This window comes from Thermothelomyces thermophilus, chromosome 5, assembly GCF_000226095.1.
Source record: "Thermothelomyces thermophilus ATCC 42464 chromosome 5, complete sequence".
Classification (NCBI taxonomy): Eukaryota; Fungi; Ascomycota; class Sordariomycetes; order Sordariales; family Chaetomiaceae; genus Thermothelomyces; species Thermothelomyces thermophilus.
In genome coordinates this window covers 2,075,447-2,087,701 of record NC_016476.1, presented here as the reverse complement: position 1 = coordinate 2,087,701, position 12,255 = coordinate 2,075,447, and the positions used below count along the sequence as shown (strand labels likewise).

General features: G+C 55.2%; 4 protein-coding genes and 2 non-coding genes across 6 annotated transcripts; 5 read left to right on the top strand and 1 right to left on the bottom strand.

Moving 5' to 3' along the window:
• The first annotated feature begins 1,975 nt into the window (after positions 1–1,975).
• MYCTH_2308497 (uncharacterized protein) lies at positions 1,976–3,624 on the top strand. The gene has a single exon (XM_003665076.1). It carries the CDS (start codon positions 2,259–2,261, stop codon positions 3,321–3,323), a length of 1,065 nt encoding a protein of 354 aa, XP_003665124.1. The 5' UTR covers positions 1,976–2,258; the 3' UTR covers positions 3,324–3,624.
• Positions 3,625–4,205: 581 nt separating this feature from the next.
• MYCTH_2308494 (uncharacterized protein) lies at positions 4,206–6,679 on the top strand. The gene is made up of 3 exons (XM_003665075.1): positions 4,206–5,833; positions 5,953–6,064; positions 6,142–6,679. The coding sequence occupies exons 1-3, from the start codon at positions 4,348–4,350 to the stop codon at positions 6,320–6,322; spliced, it is 1,779 nt and encodes a 592-aa protein (XP_003665123.1). The 5' UTR covers positions 4,206–4,347; the 3' UTR covers positions 6,323–6,679.
• Positions 6,680–8,075: 1,396 nt separating this feature from the next.
• MYCTH_2128969 (uncharacterized protein) lies at positions 8,076–8,543 on the top strand (the record flags this gene model as incomplete). Its single annotated transcript, XM_003665074.1, has 1 exon — positions 8,076–8,543. The coding sequence occupies one exon, from the start codon at positions 8,076–8,078 to the stop codon at positions 8,541–8,543; it is 468 nt and encodes a 155-aa protein (XP_003665122.1).
• A 179-nt stretch (positions 8,544–8,722) lies between these two features.
• MYCTH_t155 lies at positions 8,723–8,796 on the top strand. The gene has a single exon. It is a non-coding gene; the product is annotated as a tRNA-Val (tRNA).
• Positions 8,797–8,907: 111 nt separating this feature from the next.
• On the top strand, positions 8,908–8,989 carry MYCTH_t156. Its single transcript has one exon. It is a non-coding gene; the product is annotated as a tRNA-Ser (tRNA).
• A 206-nt stretch (positions 8,990–9,195) lies between these two features.
• Positions 9,196–11,824, bottom strand: MYCTH_2128968 (uncharacterized protein; the record flags this gene model as incomplete). Its single annotated transcript, XM_003665073.1, has 10 exons — positions 9,196–9,313; positions 9,386–9,470; positions 9,666–9,935; positions 10,024–10,120; positions 10,202–10,331; positions 10,405–10,544; positions 10,631–10,716; positions 10,908–11,176; positions 11,391–11,546; positions 11,676–11,824. 10 exons carry the CDS (start codon positions 11,822–11,824, stop codon positions 9,196–9,198), a joined length of 1,500 nt encoding a protein of 499 aa, XP_003665121.1.
• Positions 11,825–12,255: the final 431 nt, after the last annotated feature.

Genomic DNA, 12,255 nt, shown 5'->3' with positions numbered 1-12,255 from the left:
TAACGGAGTTTCTGATGACTTGGAATACCGTGATGCTAATTGCGCTTTGTGTGCACTACAAGTAGGAATGATCAGTAAATAAAGATGGGACCGTGCGCGAGGAGGGGATAAAACTCACTGACGAAAGCGTTCCTGGCAACCTCGCGGCTTCCCGTGAACTAAACAGCGAGGCCCGTGGCGAGAATGCTACCGATCAGCACGGCCCCATATCCAGCAGAGGCCGTGGAGATCCGAGTGGCCGCCATCTCGGCGGCCCATAGCTGATCCAGAGTGACGGATTGCTTCGTCTTGATCTCCGTCGTCGCGAAGTGGAAGACACGCTTCCGCACAACCAGGTCGAAGCCCTCGTCGGCGTCCTTTTTAGAAAGAGAGTCTTGGGACTTGTCAGCAGCGGGCCGCGGGAAGGGTGGGTTATTGCGCGACGCGAGCGATGACATAAAGGGACCAAGTAAAAGGACAGTAGAAGAAAGACTCACGCTTCATAGCCGTCGCAAGAATTTCTCCTTCCATTTCGTTCTGCGCAGAGGGCGGAATGGGTATGCGGATAGTAGTTGTGACTGTGTCCTTCCAGGGCGGCAGAAGGCGCTCCAAAAAGTCGGTCATTCTGACTGGCTTAAGAGAGAGGCAGGGATTGCGGGTCACTGGTGCTTTCGCGCGCCCAAAGCTTTGTTATGGGTCGTGATGGCAGTAGAGCGTCGTCGGATGACAGGATGTTGCGAACAGCAAGAGGGGAGGAGAGGATGCATCAAATGATCAAGGGAGCTTTTGCTTTCATTTCTCCACTTCACTGTACCTTTTGAGATATCCTGAACCTACCCCGTTACCAAAGGCCCAAAGCCGGAGCCGTGAGCCGCCTGAACCTTGAGACGGACTGATTGACTGATTAAATACGGAGGATGGAGTATAGTGCATCCCGTGCAACTCCGGGCCAGATCGGCTCGTTCGTCGTTCGTTATGTCACGGCTCGTGCGATAATTACCATCTCTACGTAGACTTCAGTTTCAACCGAGCGTCTACCTCAGATGTAGGGGGCCAGCCTGGAAGAAGGAGAGTGTCGTTTTTGGTAATTCGAAGCGTTTTTGAAAGGGTGCGATAAGGCAGAACACTGCTAAGTATATGATGATGAAACACTTCCTTGTCTTGGCAGCGGAGCCAGTCGTCCGGAAACCAGTGGCTAGATCGCAGTTACGAGATCCATGCACATGCACATAGTAGTGTAAGGTACTGTCTTATGCTCCTTGCAAAACACATCTGGAAGGGACCTGTGAAGGATTCATCATTGTGCTGGTAGGAAGTTCACTTACCTGATTAGGTATCTAGCTACCTGGTGAATCTCGGTAGTCAAGTGCGAGGGATCGATCTAGAAGTAATTACCTGACGCGAAGCCTTCCTTATCCGGTGCTCTCTACGAAAACATCTTTATACCGAAACGGAATGGGACGGGCGAGCTGATCTCATCTACCATAAGAGCCTCGGGGATTTTCCGGGAATAACCATCGTCGCTTGGGTGCCGAGTGCATTGAAGGGTCAGGTATCAAACAGTTCAAACAGTTTTAACAGTTTTGCAGTGTGTGGGCCGGCGAAGAGGAAAGTCGGAATACCCATACTCAAGGTGCAATTGCTGGCGGGCAATTGCGGCGTCGCTTTTGCTTTTCGACAAGGAACAACCCCTGAGTGGATCAATCGTCACGATATCGGACGATGCCGGCCTGATCTCGCGACCCGACTACGCGCCAGGGCCACGGCGAACGTTCGAGTTTTCCAGACTCCATCTAAGTGAAACCCGGGAAGGGGGGATTTCGATGCAACCCGGTGTCCGAAATACCGTCACACGTCGTCCACGTCGCTGCGACTCGCTGAATACATGGTGGGCATGAAACGCCTCCTTGGAGTCGCCAGCCGCTGTCGCTCAGATCTCGAAGGGTACAGACCACCAACTCCGTGCTTGCCTTACCCATCTAGCTAAAACGCAATTCGAGAATGGTATCAAAAGTCATGGGATGAGAGTTCGACGACTATAAAGAGGGGGACACGCAGCGTTGCTCATCCCCCTCTTACACCAACAATCATCATACAGAGATTGCGCACTGCTGAGCCCTTTGCTCATTCTCTTGATTTCTTTTCTTTCCGTAGCAGGCTGGGCCTGATTTATTCATTCTTCTCCGAATCTCCCTGCTTCGGATTTTGTCTTCTCTCTCCTGGTCAGGGACCAAACCCATCTTGTTTCCTTTTCGATTTTTTTTTTCGACGTCTCCGCCATGCTCGCCCAGCTCGTACCACCGCTGGCGGCTCTCGCAACCCTGGCCAGCGCGCACGGGGTGATCCTGGCCGCGCAGGGAGAGGCCGGGTCGCCGCCGTCGGTGGGGTTCCAGGTCAACGATGCGATCGCGCGCAACTGCACCACCATCAACCCGTGCCAGATGGACACGACCATCATCCGCGACGCCGAGATCGCGGCCGGTACGGTCAACAGCTGCGGCCGCACTAAGCTCACGGGCAACATCGACGTGGGCGAGGCGACCGAGAACGCACTCGCGGCTAAGGCCGTGACCCAGGTCAAGGCGGGCACTCAGCTGCAGATCACGATACACCAGGTCAACGCCGACGGTGCGGGCCCCTACTTTTGCGACCTGGACGAGAGCAGCAACACGGGCGTCTTCACCCACAACCTGACCGTGACCAACAACGTGCCCGGCTCCAACGGGCTGTCGCAGGTCCAGGCCAAGGACTTCAACATCACCGTCGCCCTGCCCGACAATCTCAACTGCTTCGGCGCCTCGACCGGCAATGTCTGCACCGTCCGCTGCCGTAACAACGCCCAGGCGGGACCTTTCGGCGGCTGCTTCGCCGTCCAGCAGACCGACAACACCCCGCTCCCGGCCGCCAATCAGCCCTCCGATATCAAGACCGAGGACACCCTGGACAAGATCAACTTTGAGGTGGCCAGCAACCAGGCGGCCCTGCCGGCCGCTGTCGAGGCGAACCGCATCGCCGGGGGCACCGAGGCGGAGCAGAACCGCGCCGCCGTCGAGGCCATCCTCAAGCTGTCCACCACGCTGGCCAACTTCCCGACGCTGACGCCCACCGTGATCGACGCGGGCACGGCTACCCCGACCCCGACCCCGACCGGTGGTGCCGCTGGCGGCAATAACAATGGCACTGGCAATGGCACCGGGACTGGGACTGGAAATGGCACCGGGCGCAGCAGAGGGAGGACTGGGAGGAACCGTGGAGGCAACGCTGCCAACGACAACAGCAACAGGAGCAGCAGCAGCAGCAGCAGCGAGAGTGAAAACGGTGATGAGGCCGAAACCGGAAACTAAGTGACTGGAGAGCATGCTTTTTACCGCCCGTATCCCTCAGCATCGAGCATGACCGTAACGGCCACCTGAACGACCTGTATATAGCATCTGAGCCTCTTTTGTCTCTCCGTTTATCCCTCGCAGCAGCGCATGTTACCTAGCCCAGACCATGGGTACAAGACGTCAAAAAAAAAGAAAAGAAAAGAAGTGGAAGACTCTTGTTCTTAGTATACCGATGACGTGATATTCTGCAGTACGACATGAAAGCTACGAAGCAGGAGGTACGTAGATAGGTGCCTGTATAGATTGGATTCCGTTCCCTGTGCTGTGCTCGCATCTTTAGTACATACCTAACCAATTAATTATCCATAATTAATATGCACTTGTCCTTGCAAGTGTCAGCGCCTGCTGCCTCAATCCCGTAAACCCGCAAACTCTTCCGTACGGATTTGTGATGGCAAAGGTACAAATAAGAAAAGGGAGAGGAAAGAAAGAGAAAGAGTAAAACTTAATTCTGCAATGTTTCTTCCTTCCTTGACCAACCGAGAATCAAGTAAGATTACTTGCTTTGGGTTGATTTAATTATAACCTTCTTTTGGGGAAAAAATCTTTCCTTCTACTGTAGTATAACTTTGGATCACTCGCAGACTTGTCTTTAGACAAGCTCTCTGTAATTAAGTACGAACTCCGAATCCGTCCTTGTAGGGTGACTACGCCTCTTCTGGCAGCTCTTATCAGCGGGTTGGATTGAACTTGCCGTTCTAAGCTTCGCCAAGTGGATCTGACCCTGCACGAAATCCCAATGTTGCATTGCGTCAACAGCACAATTGCTAGCTGACATGTCCGACGGCACTTTCCTCTCATTGTTTTCATTCATTTTTCTTTTCTTTTCTTTTTCTTGGCCACCGAGGGTGATCAACAGCTCTTGGGGCAATATTTTAGCTTGTGAAGTCACACTCCTCAGGAACGGATCGAGCCGAGGCAGACGAGTTTCGCGTCGGTTTCTGTTTCATTAATATTAATTGGCAATCCACAACAAACAGCAATGGCTCCGTCACAAGGCAGCGGCGCCCCCGCCACCGATCCGGACGCCGACCCAGAAGCCGCCGGGGCCTTCGCACCGTCGCCAACCTCATCGACGCACCTCAAGACGGGCGCTGTCCTCAACTACACCACCATCAATCCGACGACGCCATCGGCCAACCACGGCGCCGGAGGGCCCCATGACGAGTCCCCCACCATTCCCGGGATCGAAAACAATGCCGACACGGCTCCCACGGCGGTGGAAGCCGCCCGCCTTCGCCGAGGGCTTGCCCAGCGGCACCTCTCAATGCTGGGGATCGCCGGGTCGATTGGGACGGGCCTGTTCCTGGGCCTGGGCGGGGCGGTGCAGCGGGGCGGGCCGCTCGGGGCGCTGCTGGGCTATGCCGTCATCGGCCTGGTGGTGTGCGCGGTGCAGTTCGCGCTCGGCGAGGTGGCCGCCCTGATGCCCGTCACGGGCTCCTTTGTGCGCCACGCCGAGGCCCTCGTCGACCCGGCCTGGGGCTTCGCCATCGGCTGGAACCTGGTCTACGGCAACCTGCTGAGCATCCCGAGCGAGGCCACCGCCGTCGTCGTCCTCGTGCGCTATTGGTGGGAGGACGTCAGCGCCGCCTGGATCATCATCGTCTTCGTCGTCCTGACCGCCGGCGTCGGCCTCGCCTTCGTGCGCGTCTTTGGCGAGGTCGAGTTCGTGTTTGCCCTCGTCAAGATCCTGCTCGTCATCTTCCTCATCATCCTCGGGCTCGTCATCAACCTCGGCGGCGTCCCCGGCACGGAGCGGATCGGGTTCCGCTACTGGAAAGACCCGGGGCCCTTTGTCGAATACATCGCCACGGGCGGCTGGGGCAAGTTCCTCGGCTTCTGGGCCGTCATGACGGGCGCCGTCTTCTCGTTCGCCGGCGTCGAGTCGCTTGCCATGGCGGCCGCCGAGACGACGAACCCGCGCGAGGCGATCCCGCGCGCCTGCAAGCGCGTCTTCATCCGCATCGTCCTCTTCTACATGCTGGCCGTCCTCGTCGTCGGCATGCTCGTCCCCAGCAACGACGACCGCCTTGACGGCTCCGGCAGCACCGTCGCCCAGAGCCCCTTCGTCATTGCCGCCTCGCAGGCCGGCATATCCGCCATCCCGTCCGTCGTCAACGCCGTCGTCATCACCTCGGCCTGGTCCGCCTCCAACCAGGCCTTGCTCGCCGGCACCCGAGTCCTGTACGGCCTGGCGGTCAAGAGGCAGGCCCCCGGCATCTTCCTCCGGACCACTCCGTGGGGCACGCCCTACGTGTGCGTCCTGCTGTTCACGGCCTTCATGTTCCTCAGCTTCATGAGCCTGTCTGAAGCCGCCATCACCGTCTTCTGGTGGCTGGTCTCGCTGACGGCGGCCGGAGTGCTCTTTTCCTGGTCCTCGATTCTGTTCAATCACATCCGCTTGTTGCAAGCTCTGAACAGGCAGGGCATCGACCCAAGTCGGCTACCGTGGCACAACTGGTGGACAAGTACGTTCTTTTCTTGTTCTCTCTCTCTCTTTTTTTTTCCCTCTCTCCCCTTCCATTTGTGTCTTTCTTCTTTTCTTTTTTGGGAATTGGCAGGACTACCAGCTGACACTTGATGAAAGAGTACTCCTCGCCCGCCGGGCTGTTCATGTGCGTCATCATCCTTCTCACCAGCGGTTTCTCCGTTTTCACCAGGGGTAACTGGGACTCTGCACAGTTCGTCTCGTCGTACTTGTAAGTTAGATTTCCACTCGAAGGTGCGCGGGCGATGACTTGATTGTTTTGCTAACTTGCTCGCTCGCATCAACCAGGGACATCCCTATCATGCTTACTGCCTTCTTGTTTTGGAAAGTTTTCAAGAAGACCAAGATTGTGTCGCTGGACGAGATACCTCTTCGGGATGCCCTAGCCCGGGCAGACGACTACTACCCGGAGCAAACACTGAGCAAGAAGAGCGGTTGGATAAGAGCAATAAGCTGGATATGGGATTAGAGTCACCAGTAGAACATCGCGTCAGCCGCCTACACGTAAACCCAGAGTGGCACCGACTCTCGATACGAGCGGTTATCTATACCCACGTTCTAATGTCACCGGCGCTGAGTGCATGAGATGCCGATACTAATCAGTAGATGCGAGTAGAGGCTTGTTATCCTCTGAGTCTCGAGGCCAAGACTGCCAGCGCATCATCTGTTCCGGTCCACTGATGTGTCGTCTATAGCTTATTTGTTGAACCAAGTTTTCAGGATAAGCATTTTCTTTTTTTCATATCAGGTTGCTCAGGCTTGGAATCTGCCTAAGATCAGCGGAGAAAGCCACAAGGATCATGCACGTTTGGTGTTTCAATCGAGGACTGAGCATTATTACCGAATGCACAGCACAAAGTAGGAAACAGGATATCTCGTAGCCCCGAGGCCCGTAACAAAGCAAATCAATCATTCTATAGCAAAGCAGAGAAAATCTAACTAACATTCTAGTGCCAGGCCCTCTAAACGCCTCTGATAAACCTGGTCTATAATACCCGAGTTGAAACCATGCACGATGATATGGCAGGACCGGTTGCTGACAGAATGCGAGCTCAAATGGGAGCATGGCTTTGCTGCGGGCTATTAAACCAGCGACAGCGTCTGTGAGGCGCAACGGCATGCAAACGAACGGACGGTGCGCTTGAAGGGGACGAGCGAAGAAAGAATTTGTTTCGCGTCTGTCAGTTGTTGCCCTCCCCGGATTGACGAAGGGAGCGGTCGATCGACGTCATGAGCGACTGCACTAGAAGGGATGGGGCAGCCGAAAGAGCGTGGTCCGAACGAACTGGAGTGATAGATATGAAGAGATCGACTCGAAGGATATGGAAAGAGAGCGAGTTCGAATGTCAAGCGGCTGAATGAAGAGAAGGAGTGTCGGAAGCAGCCTGAGCCGAGAGGAGCCGGTGGATGGAGGTGGTTCAGGATCTGTGGATTCAGATCCGAGTTGAGCTGAGATCACCGAGTAATATTAATTAATGGTTGACGGAGTGACTGTGAAAAATGCGGCGAAAAAGAGCGACCAAAAGCTTGGTAATTGAAGGAATGGCAGAGAAGCCGACGGGCTATTATGGGTGAAAAGAGCGACTTGAGTCGGGGGCCGGAACGTAGCGTAAATCGGCAGTGAAGAGAGCGTGAGCGGGTGGTTCTGTTCAGTTGGTGCGCGAGCGAGCGTAGCGATGCCGCAGAGAATGAGTGACCGTCGTAATACCCGTAGCGAGGGCGGAAAAATCAAGAAGTAAACGAGAGAGGGATGGAAAGTGATCCAAACAGACTCCCAAGAATGTAATACAGCACCCAAACCTGGCACCTCAAAGAAAGCGACCGTAATTAATAATTATCCCCCTTCCCGAATCGACGATGCTGATCAATGCAATTTGCCGTGATCAACGAACGTGCATGAGAAGAGCGGCTGAGAGCGGATGTCGTGCGCGGAGAAGAGAGCGGCATGGAGCTAATATACGCGAGAGTAGAGTAGGTCGGTAAGAACGAAGTGTGTGTAATTATGTATGTACTGTACAGTGCATACAAAAAAGAGTGGAAGTGCCCCTGGCTGGGATCAGGACTGGAAAAGAGCGACAAAGACCCCAGGGCGGGGACCCGGGATATGAGCGAGTGTAGGATATGGATGGATAGAAAAAACAAAGGGAGAGGGACGGAGATGAGCACATCCGTTACTTATAGCCAGAGCCCAGCGGTGTTTTTCAGAAGACAACAGAACCGCGATGGCCGTATGTGGCGTCTGGAAGCGCCCTGTTGCGAGAATGCGACGGGCAATCATGACGGCCAGCAAGATGTCAGCCCAGACATTGTGTTTCAGGGGGTGTGTGTGGGCTGGCGGCAATTTAGCCGCCGAACTGCCGAGCCGCTCAGCAACGCCGCAGCTGTGCCAGCGGGAGCCCCAGAATAAGGGCCCTCAGGGAAGGCGACCCGGGCGTGCGACTGCCAGGCCTCGTTCGGCTACTGTTCCGAGCTGCGACGCTGTGCGGTCCCCTGCAGCGGCCGCGGCACACGCACGGCGAAAAAAAGCCGTCCCTGTGCGGGTCGGGTCGAAGCCCGACCTGGCACAGCTGCCCGCGATTGGTGGTTCCGCCCCCGGCAGCCCATTTGCGGCGACCGGGATGCGGGGCACCTGTCTTGGACCGGACGCCAGGACCGGCTCCGAGACGGGTTTACTTCAAGTCCACCCATAGATGTCGTCGGTTTGTGATATGATCGGATGATAAGTTGATTTTAGTCATTCTCATTAGAGCGTATATATGCTGGGCCTGGATCGATTGGTTACTCTGAAAGGAAGCTGTTTGTCATGTTTTCGTGACCGCTGCAAGAGATTATAGAGGGCGGGACAGAGTCCTGAGAACTAGCAAGCATGGGTCCGATGGTGTAGTTGGTTATCACGTCAGTCTAACACACTGAAGGTCTCCAGTTCGAACCTGGATCGGATCAGCTTGTCTTTTGCTGGTTTTCCGGCATTGTTTTGCCACATATTTTTTTCTGACCGCACTTGTGCTGTCTCCGTGCTTATCAACTCTGCAAACAACCGGTTTCTTCCATCAAGGCGCGATGGCTGAGTGGTCTAAAGCGTGAGACTCGAAATCTCATCTCTTCGGAGGCGTCGGTTCAAATCCGGCTCGCGTCGAACCTTTTGTCCTCTTGGACTCCTTAAGTGTACCTTTTTGCTCCTCTGTCCCGAGGGATAAAGTCACCCGATTTATTAAAGAGCGACTATTATGACTCGCAGATATTTATGTAATAGATCTTTCTTGTTCGCTTCCCGACAAGGCCTACTAGCGGCCGCGTTTTCAATGCGCTTTACACACAAGCACACCAATTCATACCAAAACCTTACAGAACCATTTTGAACTTTGGATCCCGATCGTCTCCGCTGCCTTCGTACTGCGCGTACTTGCCATCCCTCTTGTCTTTATTGATTTTGGCGCACCACAGGACGTTGGCCAAGATGCTGTGGTCTCTATGTCAGCAAACCCGGCCACTGCGGGGAAAAAGAAGAGGGAAAGAGGACGGCCAGACTTACGCAAACCAGGCATAAACCAGCAGTCCCAGGACGATAGTGTGGCCCTTATGATAGAGTGGCTTATCCTTGCTGGGGTAAATAAAAGCTGTGCATCTTCTTGTCAGTCTCTGGTCTAATTAAGTCGAGCCCTTGTTTGAATTCCATCTTATCCGCCGTGGGTAGAAGAGAAACGGTTGCCAAGAACGAATTGCTAAAGCAACAGCAGCAGCAACAGCAGCGACAGGACTAGGCGTTGTAATAAAAGAAGAATGTAACGGTGAAAAAAGAAAACATGACGTACTGGCGACGAAGCCGCCGCAGTTGGCAACGGCCAACTGCAGAGCCGAGGTGGTGGCGCGCTTGTAGTGGCCGGCCGAGTTGTTCGAGTTCCAGACCAGCACGCAGGGCACGCTGGCGTACATGCCGATGGCCATGAGGCAGGTCATGGCGAAGCGAACCCTGGCCGAAATCACGTTTGCGATGACCGCGTAGCCGACGATGGAGATGGGCAGCGTCGTCAGCATGAGCGTGCCCCGCCGGTTGAGGCGGTCGGATAGCATGGCGACAAAGACTTTTTGGTTCGGAGCATGGTTCCTCAGTGGTTAGTTTCTGGCTCTGGTTTCTGAGGTTGGTTGGGGGATGCGATGCGGGTGACTTACCCGTGATCGGGGTCGCCACCGCGTAGGGTATAACGGTCCAGAGCTGGGTCTCATTGGGTCCCTCAGTGATATTAAGGTCTTCAACGATGGTTGGGAGCTGAGAGCGGACGCATCGTTAGTTTAAGTATGTGCGAAGACAAGCAACTTGGGAGATGGGAAAGGGGGGGCGGCTACTGACAAACAAGCCGAAACTGTACAGGCCGGAGAGGATGGCGAAGTAGGCAGTTGCCGAGAGCCAGACCTGTATGTTGAAGATACCGCGGCGCACCTCGGACCACTTGAACTCTTCCTCGCGCTCCCGGACCGGGCTGCGCAACATCCAAGTCAGTACTCGGGCGGCACCGCTGTGTGTCGGCCAATATCGTTCGGTCAGCCACTTACTCAAACCTGTCATCGCGAGCCGAAGGGGTAAGCCCCTGCAGACGACGCAGCGCGAAGGACTTTTCCTCCTCATTGAGATAGGACGCCGTGGCGATGCTCGTCGGGAGAAGTAGGTACGCCATGGCCGCGGCAACGACCGTCTGAATCCGCAGTTAGCACTTAATACTTCTCCCATTTTCTCCTACATTTGGGTCCCTGTTATCAAGAAGACTCCAAGAAGACTTACAATCAGGCCCTCGATCATGAGTATCCAGCGCCATCCTTCCAGCCCTCCCCTCGGGCCAATGGCGGACAAGCCCCGAGCCAGCAGTCCTACATCCAGACGGTCGTCAGTACATGCACACCAGAGCGCGACCCCAGGACGATTCCAACGAGTGCGACACTTGTGAACGTTTCTAAACCCCCTTTCAAAAAAAGGAACGAAAAAAGAAAGAAAAAAAGAGTAAGATGAAATGAAGGAAACGAAAAGCGAGAGAGAAAGAAAGAACGAAAAACAAACGCACCGCCAAAGGCGCCAGACAGCGAGGCGGCCGTGTAGAAGACGCCGATGCGCAGGGCCATCTCGCGGCGGGTGTACATGCCGGAGAGGTAGAGGACGATGCCGGGGAGCAGGCCGCCCTCGGCGAGGCCGAGCACGGCGCGGACGGCGAAGAAGCTGGCGAAGTTGCGGACGAAGCCCAGGCACATGGTGATGATGCCCCAGAGGGCGGTCAGCACGGGCAGCCAGACGGTCGGGGTCATCGCCTTGAGGATCAAGTTGGACGGGATCTCGCTGTGGTCGTCGTCATCGCCTCACCCGCGTCAGAAATCATCATACCAGAAATCATCACATCATAAATCATCAGATCAGAAATCATCAGATTCAACAATAGGTTATCCCAAGAGTAATCGTGACGCACAAAGGCATCAATCACGCAGTGCTTGGCGTTCAAAGGAGAGACGGTGGGGTGGGGTGGGGGGAGAGAGGGGGGGGGAGAAAGCAGTACCTGACGATGTAGGTCGCGTAGAAGACGGCCAGACCTTGGTTGTACTGCAGGTTGGTGATGCCCAGGTCGTCCTCGAGGCCGAGGATGCGGGCGTTGCCGACATTGGTGCGGTCGAGAAAGGAGCAGAGGAAGAGGAGGGAGAGGATGGGGATGATCCTGCGTTGCGTGTTTGGTAGAGGTTAGCGTCGAAGAAGGCCGGGCCGAGGAGGATCATTCGGATTAATTATGAGTGAGGATGTAAACATGTAGAGGGAGAGATGATAAGCATGGAAGAGGGTCATTCACCTTGTGTCGGTCTTGAAGAGAATGCGCCTGGTTAGGCGCGCTTCGTTGGCGAAGGTCTCTGCGTTGGAGACGAAGCCAACCTGAGCCGAGGGCGCATGCTCGCTCTCGCCCTTCTCTTTGTCGTGCTCAGCGGAATGCGTGGCCGACATGGTTTAAATAATAGGACGCAGCTGGAAGCCCTGGGAAGGACGAGTGAACGGCGATGAATTTTTGGCTGTCGAGAGATGGTGTGTGAAGCTGTCGTGTGTGAGGTTTGAGCGACTCGGGTTCCCAGGTTCCGAGACAAGATTGCAATTGTCGAGATGCTTTGTTCGGGCAGAGTCGATAGATGTAAAGTAGCTGAGGAAGGTGGAAGTGAGCAACCGGATAACAACTACCAACACCAGGGTTGCATTCGCTAGTCCTTACTGTTGGTTACTGTTGGTTGGATGCCCAGAACCCGTGACGAAAAGTCGAGAGGTGCAGATGCAGCCTAGCTAGCCACCTGCCTAGTGTAGTAGTGTAGCTGAAAGGTAAACCGCTGTGTCCCCCACCGCCTGCTGATCTATACTGCAAGTAGTGTTGTTTGCGGGCCGAGCCC

Coding starts and splice junctions, on each gene's coding strand:
- MYCTH_2308497 (XM_003665076.1), top strand. CDS start 2,259: ATGCTCGCCCAGCTCGTACCACCGCTGGCGGCTCTCGCAACCCTGGCC.
- MYCTH_2308494 (XM_003665075.1), top strand. CDS start 4,348: ATGGCTCCGTCACAAGGCAGCGGCGCCCCCGCCACCGATCCGGACGCC. Junction 5,834..5,952: donor GTGGCACAACTGGTGGACAA/GTACGTTCTTTT, acceptor ACTTGATGAAAG/AGTACTCCTCGCCCGCCGGG. Junction 6,065..6,141: donor CAGTTCGTCTCGTCGTACTT/GTAAGTTAGATT, acceptor CGCATCAACCAG/GGACATCCCTATCATGCTTA.